This window comes from Haliotis cracherodii, unplaced genomic scaffold, assembly GCF_022045235.1.
Source record: "Haliotis cracherodii isolate W230 unplaced genomic scaffold, xgHalCrac1.p SCAF_8, whole genome shotgun sequence".
NCBI lineage: Eukaryota > Metazoa > Mollusca > Gastropoda > Lepetellida > Haliotidae > Haliotis > Haliotis cracherodii.
The window spans coordinates 47,843,055-47,855,447 of record NW_027266341.1 but is presented as its reverse complement, the minus strand read 5'-3'; the positions used below and the strand labels follow the sequence as shown (position 1 = coordinate 47,855,447).

Below are 12,393 nucleotides of genomic sequence, written 5' to 3'. Positions count from 1 at the left end.
TATCTGTTACATTGTATTATTTTTGAAAGGGACAATTTGGGTCTTATTTTAGTAAAAAAGACTCAAAGGAAACATAACATGTACCAATCTAAGAAGAAAAAGAAATTTGTGCAGTTTATTACATTAAAACTATTTTTACGAGCATACGCCGTCAAATGTACAATAGAAGGTCGTAATTTGCCAAACGTTCAAACGTTAGTATTCGTACAGTTATGATTTATATGAGGCGTATTGCCCCGAGCCCTCCAGTTAAAGCCATATATTACAACCATGCTTTAAATACACCTTCTCCAGAGTCTTCTAGTGCCATGACGTTGCGGTAAGTTATTTATTTTCATCCACAACAAGTAGCAAGAGCGTTGTGTGAAAGGGTAATGGGATTAAGTCCATGAAAACAGAACACCTTCATAAACATCACAGCGGACATTCAGGCTTCATTGCGGTGTGATAGATGACACAGTACTGGATAGGCATGTCGCTTTATGAATCCCCGAAACACTTTGACAGATATTAATATGTAAATATAGGAGAAACGATAGAAGAAGAGTGTGCCCCTTGCCGTGAACCGTGTAGGGAAGTCAGTGTATCTACTCGGGATTCTCTGTACATGCTGTGAGTGGCTTGTTTATTTCTCCTTTCCCTGATTTTTTATCACATCTTTATTAATGTACCCCTCGAGCCGTGACCCTGCCCACAGAGGAACAAGTCGGGTCTCTGTTCTGGACTAAATTGCTACCCGTTACATAAAAGGAACGCGCACGAATGTTTTAATTGATATAGACAACCACCTCTTACACTCGCACGGGGTTGATTGTATAGTGGGTTTGTTGTACTGGTTGGGACTTTGATTAGATGTGAGAACCTGAACACGCGTCTCTATAAATGAGTCAGTATATTGCTTGTGAGGCGTCTGTTCTTAGATCCAATATCAGCATCAACGACCCTCGTCTGAATATCCGCAAGTGAAGGATATTTGTTTCACAAACGTACATGATCTAACAATCAAATTACTGTTATTTATTTCACATGTGGATACAATAAACAGTAATTTTGTGTGTTAATAAACTATGTCAAATCATCCCGATTCAAACATATTATCTCGTGTTTGTACAGGAAGGAGAACTACAACCTACGCTGTCATGGATACAGAGGATGACGATGACGTAATTCTGTTGCTGTGTCTGCGGCTGTTGTGACGTAAGATCTTGTGACTGGTGTAGGGGGTGTCAAGGTAGATGCCGCGAGTGGTTCCGGTGTAGAATGTTTGGCGTGAAGACGCCCATAGCCAGATGTAGACCGACCAGCCGACAGAGGGACTTCGACACCGTGCGGACGATACTGTCACGGAGGTAGGACATACTGTACATGCATTCACTTTTCCTTCCCCTTTCAATTTTGAGAGTTTTCGTTTTCAGTATAATAAAATCTGTCATATTAATTTATGCACACACAAAAAGTGATGAAAGCAGTCAATCAAATAGTGCGACTGTCTCGTCAAATTTCCATTGTTTAAAACTAAAACTGACGTTGAAATACATAACAAATCCTATTTAACTAGCATATGTAGCTTATAATTATTGCTATAATGTTATACATAGATGCATGTCCAGAAAACTAAACACCGCATCAATACATTGATGTGAGTCCCGTGGGCATTCCGGTTTAGAATAGCTCCCCAGCAACCATTGCTAGGCGTAAGGGGCGACCAAATGGGTCGGGTGGTCAGGCTCGGTGACTTGATTGATGGCGTGAAATCGTACCCCTCTTTGCTCACAATATCAGTCACTGGATTGTCTGGTCCAGACTCCATTATTTACAGAGCGCCTTCATATAGCAAACAAACATTGACATTTCGTTGATTTATACCCTGTCATGATGACAATGCTTTCCAAAATATAACTGTGAAAATTTGTTTTGTCACTCTGAACTAACATACACATAGAAGACTATGGATGTTCGTCAATAGCCTATCGGTTTTCACGTCTACAGTAACATATTAATTGCTCGACATAACACTATGAAATGGACCTAATCTTATGAAAAGGTTACTTGTTCAAAACACTCGCCGAAACACGACAAACATAAGGTCCTAAAAAGACTACGATATACCCGTATCCATTACGTTACCATCGAATAACCATTTCATTTATTTTAGCCACCATCAAAAAAGAGTGTATACTTTCTTTTGTCCGTCAGTCTACATCTGCCATCAGTATTCAAATGTAAGAAGCTGTGATGATATCCGCTTTCTTCAAACTGCTTTCTTCTAATAATAATAATAATCATCATGATTACCATTACGCTACAACGTGAACTGCAAACGTTTTAAAACTTACATGGACGTTAAAACGTTTCTTGTTTCTTACAATAATCGAAGTAATTAATATCACTATTATTGTTGGGACTGCATTAAACACATAATCTGTTCCTAAACGATTGTATATTGTATATACATACCTGATGGTTAAAATCGTTTCAATAAACAAAAGTCAGCGAAACAATCCAAGTTGAAGTCACCTTCAATGCGTGTATACATAGTACGAATACATATATGTTTTACAGACCGTTCATATGTTTGATGAGTAGTTTTCAAACCTAATTAGAGAATGCGTCAACCACTCGCCTTTTGAAAATATATATGCCTACAAGTATTGAATTCAGAATGGTTCGGGCGTTATGACTTTTCAAATTAAATAATATCCAGTGTCTACAACACACGAATGGGGATAATATCCCGATTCATATATGAGTTTTTACACGAATGTTTCTATTTTTAATTGGGTTATAACATTTTTCATTGAGTAACCAATATTTTTTCACTTATCTATTCATCACTCTTTCTGGTTTTTCCCAAAATGAGTAAAAAATTTCAGATTTAAAAAAAATATTTTTTTTTTAGATGTATACAAGGGTTTGTAGCTCGTAATTGTGTTTCTGAAATTAGCTCCATTGTACGCATGCTGAAAAAGCTTCATTGGGTATTTACGCAACTGCGCAGCTTGTCTGTAGCTCTGATATACCCAAAAGGTTCCACACTATTCCTCCTGACAAACTTTGAAACCGTGAAACACTATTTGCATCTACTCTTGCAAACACCCATAACTTATTTGTACATCGTATTTTAGATAAATTTAGGAATTCCTATAACTGTGATTTTATCACAGTAATTAGAAATTCTGTAAAGAGGGGAGTTTTTTTTATAGTAAAAACAGTAAGGTTTCATGAAAATATCTGTGGTTAATAAAACATACATGATTATTGTATTGTTTAATCTATCGTATTTTTCAATCTTAGGCTGACTCGTGCATTTTTTGCTTTTTCTCGTGATAATAGTCTTATAATCGTTTAAAAAAGTATCAGGGCGGGTAGCCTAGTGGTTAAAGCGTTCGCTCGTCACGCCGATGACCTGGGTTCGATTCCCGACATGGGTACATTGTGTGAAGCCCATTTATGGTGTCCCCCGTCGTGATATTGCTGGAATATTGCTAAAAGCGGCGTAAAACCTCACTCACACACTAAAAAGGTATTACATAACATTATTCAATGAGAATCTCATCGATTAATTTAACTGCTTTTCCCTGTAGTCTAGATGTTATAAAGTCTATAAAGGGAAAATAAATCTTTACGAAAAAGTGAGGTGATGCACGTTGGATTTTGTACAGAAAAGTAAAGGTAGCCTATTGCAGTTCAGGAATGCGAGTCAGCGAAGTGAGCTTCTAAACTGTTGAATGAATCACGACGCACGGGGTAATGTAAGAGTTTTGTCCCTTGAAAGCTCTCATGCTTGTGATTGGAAAAAAGCTAGTCGGGTGACCAGTCCCCGGATGTAAACAGTATGGCCGCCATGGACAGGTCAATATGTAAATTAAGAAAACTTTTCAGTTATGGATATAAGAAATAACATGGCCTATTTCCCTTCGATTGGACCGTTTTATGATCCTGAAAACGAGCAAGAAATATATGATGGCAGTGATGGACGACTGAAATCGCGACAGTATCCCCGGGCCGAGCGACAAAACGTCATATCGCACCCGGGGAACGAAAACTTGTCTGCCAGAATATCACCGAGAGACAACGGGGGTTCCGAGTAGGGAGGATTATTTATGTGTTTCATAACAACGCTTTCAAACCATACATACTTGCATTTGCAAGGCCATTATAGACATCTAACTGGCTACTTTAGAATTCCCGATGTTTCAACATGTTTTAAAAATCAATACTTCGAGCTTGTGTATATTTCTTGTTGCAATGTTGATGACAGGTCCATAACAGCATGATCAAGAAAAGTAAATATCAGATTTATGAAATATTGTAAAAAAACAGTTGTTATCAATATAGTGACGTTGGGTATTGATTACGTAAAACCATGGATGTTTTATTTTATTGTTCACTTACCTGTTTACGGTATTTACCTTGTCAACATTTGAAACGAATCAAACTGTTTTAGGGGCCTATAAATAACACCACTTAGTGTTTTATGTGCACTATGTTAAATGTCATAGACCCTGGTTCTAGTCCTAAGAATTGTAATTAATGTGCATATGTGTTTGTTGTTTAGTGCTGCACTAGGCAGTATTCCACCTATATGGGGGTAATCTGTAAATAAACTATGCAGTGACTGTCATAATGACCATCGATCGATCATATTTTTCCATAGAGCATGTTGAGTTTTTATTCACTTGTTATCACTCATATTGGGTATAGTCTATTAGGTAATTTAAAAAACCCATGTTTATTATTCGGATTACTATGCTGTTTCACAATGTATCAGTTGACCTTATTTGCAATTAATTTGTCTTGTTTTTCCCCGACTGGGTGTTGTTCTAGCATGTTTAGCCATGGTGACTATCTCATCTAGTTCCATCAATTGATATAGCACAATATTAAACATGATAAATAGTTGCTAATTGATTTATTTTCAGCAAAGTTGGTGCCAGTTGGACTCCATATGTGAACCAGAAACAAGGGGATGTTTACTATGTGGATGTGGAGAAGCCCAGCAGGACAGACAAGGTCACAAATGACTCCTACCCGTACTTCCAAAGATTTGCACCCGAGTCAGTAAATCAACACAACGAACATGGCAATCCTGATATTCCCAAAGGAGATGTGGACTCACTTCAGAAACACTGTGATCGTAGCAGTATATCTAGTCAAGACAGAGCTCTCAGTGAGAGAGGAAAACTGTCGCAGAGAAACCAAAGAAATGAAGATGTTCATAGGAATGAGGAGGTTACTGACTTCAGACATTTTGGGAAAGATGCTGATGAGAGAAAAATGTGGAAGGATGAAAACTTCAATGATAGGACTAGTGGTAGCAGTCACGGCAGTGGTAGCCATTTTGTACGCCATGGTAGCATGGATAGCTTTGAAGAATACAGAGATATGTCGGAGTCAGTTCAATCACGAAAAAGTTACGATGTTGAAAGATGGAAGGATGTTGTTCTTGTGCCAGATTTCCGAACAGTGAGGAGAGATGATGGAGGGGTCTTGTTGTGTGAGAAACTCTTCGGTGTCATTTTGTTCCAATTCAATCACAAACCGGGATCAGGAAGGTCACGGAACAGTGAGTCGAGGGAGGTCCTCAAAGACAGAAAGGTCATAGTTCAAGGGGTGGCGCCCAGAACGGCTGCTGAGAGGTCTGGGAAGATACACAGAGGTATGATTCAGTTTTGTCTGTGATGTATCTACTGCCGCACACCATGGTACATTGATGATGCATGTGCCAAAAAAATGTCACATTATTCGATTCTTGGAAAGAAATTCAATTGATCACTGTCCCTGCTGTAAATGTGAAATGGTAAACACGTTAAAAACATTAGAATTAATTAAAACCCATTATTCATGCATGCCACATGATATGCTGTGATATAGTCAGTTGTTCCTTTACCAGTGTTCTACTGACCATGCTGAATTGACTAAGTTACTGGACCATGTACCATGTGTGTACATGATCATTACATTTAGGTTTGAATTCAGGATTTGCCCCAGTTGCGATCGTTAGCCTCTCGGGACTTCCAGCAGCCTATGCCCTAACCTCGGAGTCCACTCATTCGAACTTGGCTATTAGCTTCATGTTGAGTAGATTTTACTGTTATCAGGTTATCATGTGGCATTTATTAGCTGACTTTACTAGAAAGAACAGAATTTTACTTGACTCGCAGTCAGGCTTTAGAATTGTGGCAGAATTTGCGGACTGTACGAGTGTTGTCATCATCTGATCATGGTCATTGTTTCATCACCACGGTAATGTCTGTTCACTTGACATAAACATAATATGGAATAATGATGACATGGTGAATCAGGCAATGTAACTCAATTATTGTCATTGTTATGTAAGTCAGTTCTAACCATGCTAACCTTATTGTTGTAAACATTGCTGTTTGGATTGGACAAAATATAATAAACAGAACTGTGTCGTGATGCATTGATGTGTGACTGTCAATGATAATTATTCAAGTGTTTTTTTGCTGTCTCCTTCAGGTGACATGTTGATCTCAGTGAATGATAATGAGGTTACGTGGCTAAATATTGACAAGCTCTTCCAGGTTATCCAGCCAAAAAAGGTTTGTGCTAGTATTCATATTTGACATCTGAACATTGATTGTATTTGAAAAAATGTTGAATTTGTACCATGGTTACTGGTATTTATCACATTATTGCTAACATGGCCGATATAATAGAAATATGGCTAATGCTAAGATAAATTGATTTATGACTGCATCTTTATTACAAAGGAATATTCTTGTATATATCATGTGTTCAGACTCTTTAGCATGTTTAGCATGTGTCAAGGGACAGGTGCTAAATTAATTTTTATGAAGAAGGCACTTGGTGCCTATCGGTCTTATCCTATTATTTCTGAATTACCTGTACAAAATTTGATCTAAGTCTTGATATGGCTCTTTAAAAGTTTTCAAGTTTCATGATCAGGAATATAATAATAGTTACACTATTCGACATAATAAACGCCCGGGGCGCTCTCAAAATTAGAAATAGGGGGCTCTTATTAGAATACTATGGTGAAAAACAACATGAACAACAGAGTTGAAAGATCTTGAATTTCATGGTTTATGCTGACAGCCTGAAATGTTTATATACAAGAATTTAATTTCCCATTATTAATCATTAAGGATGCATATAACACATGTATTGTACAAGAATAAATAAGTCTTGTGTACATTGATCAATCGGAATGGGTGTCAGTTGGGATTATCTACTAGCCAATATATTAGCAAATATTGCTGTGGGCGCTTATTACGTCGGGGTGCTTATTACATCAAATACAGTATTCATGATTATCTGCTGGCTAAATTTACCTACTGTATCATTGTAATCATGGTAATACTTGTACGTCTCCTGAGCATGTCACCAAGCTGTTTGTTAATGTTTCATTGTGTGTTTGTAGAATGTGAAGCTGACACTTCAGTCCCCTGTGATTGTGGGCCCCAAGCCCCCAATCCATCCCCGGCCACGCTTCCCCCGACATGACATCTATAGACGAGTGACAGGCTATGGTGTGAAGGAAGGACAGAAGAACCTGAGTGCTTCCATGTACACTCTGCTGTATCTCACCTTGACCGAGTCATCGGAGGATTCCAGCTCTACCATGGTGAGAACCACCCCAGATTAGTCTGTATCAGCGATCATTGCTATTAAGTATGATTCACATGATAAATACAGGTAAACAAACACAAGAAAATTGTCAGACATTTTTCTTATTACTAAAGCATGGCCACTTGATGTAGATATTATATAGCATATTTATCATCCCAAACTGGCTTTCACCATGTTCACGGGAGAAATCGCTGCAATAAAATGCCAACATTTGTGACACATCGGTTTCCGTGATGTTACAGTCAAATGACATCACTAATCTCTCTGTCACTGAGACTAGTTAGGTGTACTTTGTATGCACAAGACACTGCTTTTTACAATGTATTATTGATTACAAACTGAAAAAGTGGAAAGTAGGATTTTTGTTAAATATTATGAGGGCAAAATCATGTTTTATGGATCCATGAAACTGATATTCATCGAGACCAGGGGCCGAGGTCAATATCAGTTTCTTTGGTCCATAAAACATGTTACTGCTTGAATTGTGGTCAATAATCTCTTTTTGCATAATTAAAAAAACAGGTATATTTCAAATTCAACAATAATTGAATCAGATGTCACAGGTCTGAGGAGATGATGCACAACAAGCGTTGCGTTATTCTCTCTCTGCTTTGCTGAAATTATTTCTCTTCTTTGAATCCATTGGCTTAATCACAGGGCAATATCACTTTTGATCGCTGCATGGCAGGGTGGGACTCAGGGCAATGCCTTGTTTTCAGGAAGGTCATGTGACCCTTTCTCATTCGATGAAAATACAGATATATCTTGTAATAGGAAATTATTAAACTTATTCTATCTCATACTTTGCATTTCTTTGATCCTATGAGGAAATATGTTTGAACCATGTTTCCAGCTTCTAAAATAAAAACATTCACCCAAACACACCTATGCATCTCCATGGTTACGTCCAGCAGCTAGGTCGATTATGTGCTCTGTGTCTGGCAAGCTTGCTCGAGCTGACCATGTGTAGACCTCTGCCAACTCTTCTCTTTCTCATCGCCACTGTGTGTTGACATGTTTTGTCACGGAAGAGAAGTTTGTTTTTCCTGTTGCCAAGTTCTGTGAATAGATACACAGCCTACAAACATGGGTAAAAAGGACAGACAACGGCTGGCATGCAAAGAATGCCAATGCACATTTTCAACGTCAGACCCTCGCTCCTTGTGTTCTGATTGTCGCGGACAGTGTTTGTTGAACTCGCGTTGTGCAGGGTGCCTATCTTCAGTGATGTCGTAGATTATCAGACCATTGTTCTAAGCCCAAGGATTCAACCAAGAAATCATCCAAGAAACCTGGATCTTCAATCCAATCAGAAGAACCCGTACTGTCCGTCACTGATGATAACCATCTCTGACAACTTCCTGACGGGTGATATTTCCAATCCCGACTTTCGAACGCTCCACAATCTCTTATCCAAGCTGATGTTCGTTCTGTCCTTTTGACTGATTCGCTCTCGTTCAAGCGACCAACCACTGTCCTGCCTTTAAGATACCACACTTGGAATCTACGAGTTCTGCTCCTACAATCAATTGAGGAAGGACAATTGTTCTACTGTTTGTGCCTCAACTACCACAGGGGATGCTCCCAATCATCACACTCAGGATTGCATTCCCACCAGGTGGCTCCTCCGGAACCTTGTCAACCTATCTAGCCCATGAGTTGGGATCGCCGCGATCAGCAGAGTATGGAACCCTTCTCTTTCATGATAGCGATTTCTACAGTCTTACTTCAAAGTTCTTCTTCTTCAACTTCTAGTCTACCTTTCATTCTACAGATGCAGCACCAGGTCCTGTTACCTCCAACTGAGCCCCTCTCTTTCTGGAGGGGCGGTCGGGTAGCAAGCGGTTAAAGCGTTCGCTCATCACGCCGAAGACCCGGGTTCGAATCCCGACATGGGTACAATGTGTGAAGCCCATTTCTGGTGTCCCCCGCCGTGATATTGCTGGAATATTGCTAAAAGCGGCGTAAAACCATACTTACTCACTCACTCACTCACTCACTCTCTTTCTGGAGGGTGGATTAGCTCGTCTGAGGAGACTTTTTAGTCTTCATCTATGAAGTCGCCATGTTGCGCGGCCATTCATTAAACTAAGAATGGTGTCTCAAACCTCTGACTTGAGTATATGTGATGTAGGGTTTTGTTTGAAGGTCCTTGCTATGGAATATTGTCGATCGTTGACCGGTGGTACCAAATCTTAATCTCTGTCGACAATGTATCATCTCCTGTTATGGATCAACCTGGTTCTGACTTTTGTTGAAGTGTTAATAATGTTCATGGTAGAGTTTGTTTATCAGAAGTTCTGTTGATTTAACTGAAGACTGGTTTTGTTTCTTATGCTTTCTGCATGTCAAAGCCACATTGAGAGTGAGTGAGTGAGTTTGGTTTAAGGCCGCTTTTAACAGTATTCCAGTTATATCATGGTGTGTCAGCTTAGTGTCGGAGGAAAGCCTGAAGTGATGCAGGTCTCAGATGTTTACCACTTTGGTGAAACCCACGAGCACGGGTATGGTGCTGACAAACCTTGAAACATAATCGGAGCGAACCGGAATTCAAACCCACAATCATAGGTTTCTGGCATGCCCAAGGGACGTAACTCTGCACAGGGAATTGCGGCGCCTTAGACGACAGGGCCACCTGTGCCACATTGAGAATGCTTTGAATAATGTTATTGCACAAGAAGTAGAAGTAGTTGCCATACCTCATCATGATCATGTTTTGTACAGTTTTTCTCATTCTTGTTTTGACGACTACCATGACAACCATTTTTTGTTGTTCCAGGACGAAGTTGTGTACATGTATCCCCCAGAGAACAACAAACTGATCGGTATTCGGGGTCTGTTCCTCACCATCAACTCATCGCTAGTTGACGTCACTAACTTTAAGGCCAAAAAGTAAGACTGATTACTGATTATCCAATGCTTGCTGTAAGAGTTGCTCCCATGCTTGCTGTAAAAGGCGACTATGTTTGTGGTAAGAGGCGACTAACGGAATTGGGTGTAAAAGAATACATACATGAATGAGGAAGGTTGACAAAAGTTTCATGAACAAACCTGGACATTTAAAGCACAAATACAAGTACTAAGGCCTCCGCCCATCACAGGTGAGGGCAGATTTAGGCGAGAGAGGCAATAAAATAAGCCACAGGTTAATCCCAAACTGGACAATTTATTAGAGCAGCATGTCTGTCTGGTGACAAGCAGTAATGTGGTGTTTATGTGACGTCATCTCATCGGAGTCACATGGCCTCAGGACCCATGAAGATCCAGGGTAGAAGATGGTTCATCATGCTGTCAGGCACTGATTATTTAGTGTTGTGTTGTCATTGTTAACATGGTCCAAGATGTTAACAGTCCTGCCTGCATCTTTCATTAATATAGGTTACAGTTTTATTTGGTCAATGATGGTGGTTACCATGGTTACAAGTAAGAATTCTTAGATCAAAGCAAGATATTTTTCTTAAAAGTTAGGCATTGCTTTTTTGTAATCATGTTTTGGAGCATGATATTAGATTAATTTCAGTCTTACTTTCTTTTGGATATTGGAAAGACACTGATATATGTTTCACTGAAGTGGTTTTCATAAGTAAGGTTAATAAACATGTTTTTCCAGCTCTTCCGTCCAGCATCAAAGTGAAGTCATCCATCTTGCCTACAGTTCTGAGAATAAAGATGTGCTGGTTCTAGGCCTTCCAGCTGACAGGTGGGAAATGCTTCCTTCACTAGGGGTCACTGGCTATATCTAAGTAACACTATGCAGAGTTATTCCCCTTGGCTGCCAGTATCTCAAGCTGTTTCCCAGTACGAGACACATTCGTTACACTCTTGTAACATTACTGCCATCAGTGTGGGTGCAGCCATTACCAGAATCTTAAAATATGCCCTCTAACCCAAAATGTAGTAACATCTATACTTAAATTAACGTCTTTGTAAATGACATAGGGAATTTTGAAAAAGTTTCAGACAGACCAGATTTTCATGATGAATTTACTTTTTTGATTGCTTCGACTAATGAAAAATCACCAAAGTCCATTCTTAAATTCTTACTATACCAATTACATGATAGTTGAAATGAAATAGAAATTCAAATTGACAAACAGAGAAACTAATTTAGCTGGGGTGAGAGTATTGGGCGTCATGGTTGTCATCACTTGTTTGTATACATAACCATCAGTCGGTTGCGAGTTCAACTCCAAGCATGGTTGTAGCCACCTATCACAGTATCGAGCTGGTCGCAACAATAGTATAGAGAGTTCCGCATGCAGGCTATTGCTGTGAGGAGCTTGCCAGTATCTGCCTCACAACCTGCCTCACTTCGGTCTTTTCTCCCACGCAGGCTGATGTGCTGTAACTAATTGAACTACTGTACTCACTCTCTATGTTTATGTTGATTCATGTTCTAGAGAGTGATGGACCTCATCCAAATGTACCACTGTATCATGCTTTCAATGCTTCTTCATCTTGTTCGGTGTTGATGATGTTTCAGAGTGCCGCTTGCCCTGTTGAACCAGCTGATGGAAGACATCGTCAAGCTGCTCAAGTTTATGTTTGGAGGCCTAGGCCGGTGAGATATCAGGAGCTGCTAGGCTCTTACTCTTTAATTACGCAGCCCCCTGTAATGTGCTCACTCGAATTTGAGCTCTGCTGTCACCAGACAGATGGTAGAAATTTCATACATGATATATGTCCTAATACCTCATGCAAGTGATATGAGAGGTGGAGTCTGATTGGTCAGCAGGAGGGACCTAGAATGGACATAATTCGTAATAGCCGCAGGTG

General features: G+C 39.5%; 1 protein-coding gene across 2 annotated transcripts in view; it reads left to right on the top strand.

Annotated features, from left to right (window-relative positions):
- LOC139449678 (protein inturned-like) overlaps positions 1 to 12,393 on the top strand; it is a 41,926-nt gene that overhangs the window by 13,445 nt on the left and 16,088 nt on the right. Inside the window, exons 2-8 of one of the 2 annotated variants that reach the window (XM_071231164.1) lie at positions 1,114 to 1,349; positions 4,923 to 5,659; positions 6,484 to 6,566; positions 7,409 to 7,612; positions 10,397 to 10,509; positions 11,228 to 11,317; positions 12,101 to 12,178. In XM_071231164.1, coding sequence (XP_071087265.1) covers positions 1,261 to 1,349; positions 4,923 to 5,659; positions 6,484 to 6,566; positions 7,409 to 7,612; positions 10,397 to 10,509; positions 11,228 to 11,317; positions 12,101 to 12,178 — 1,394 coding nt within the window. In that variant the 5' untranslated portion in view covers positions 1,114 to 1,260. Of the gene's footprint in view, positions 1 to 1,113; positions 1,350 to 3,841; positions 4,088 to 4,922; positions 5,660 to 6,483; positions 6,567 to 7,408; positions 7,613 to 10,396; positions 10,510 to 11,227; positions 11,318 to 12,100; positions 12,179 to 12,393 lie in introns of those variants that run through there. The other variant, XM_071231163.1, reaches the window with a different exon arrangement.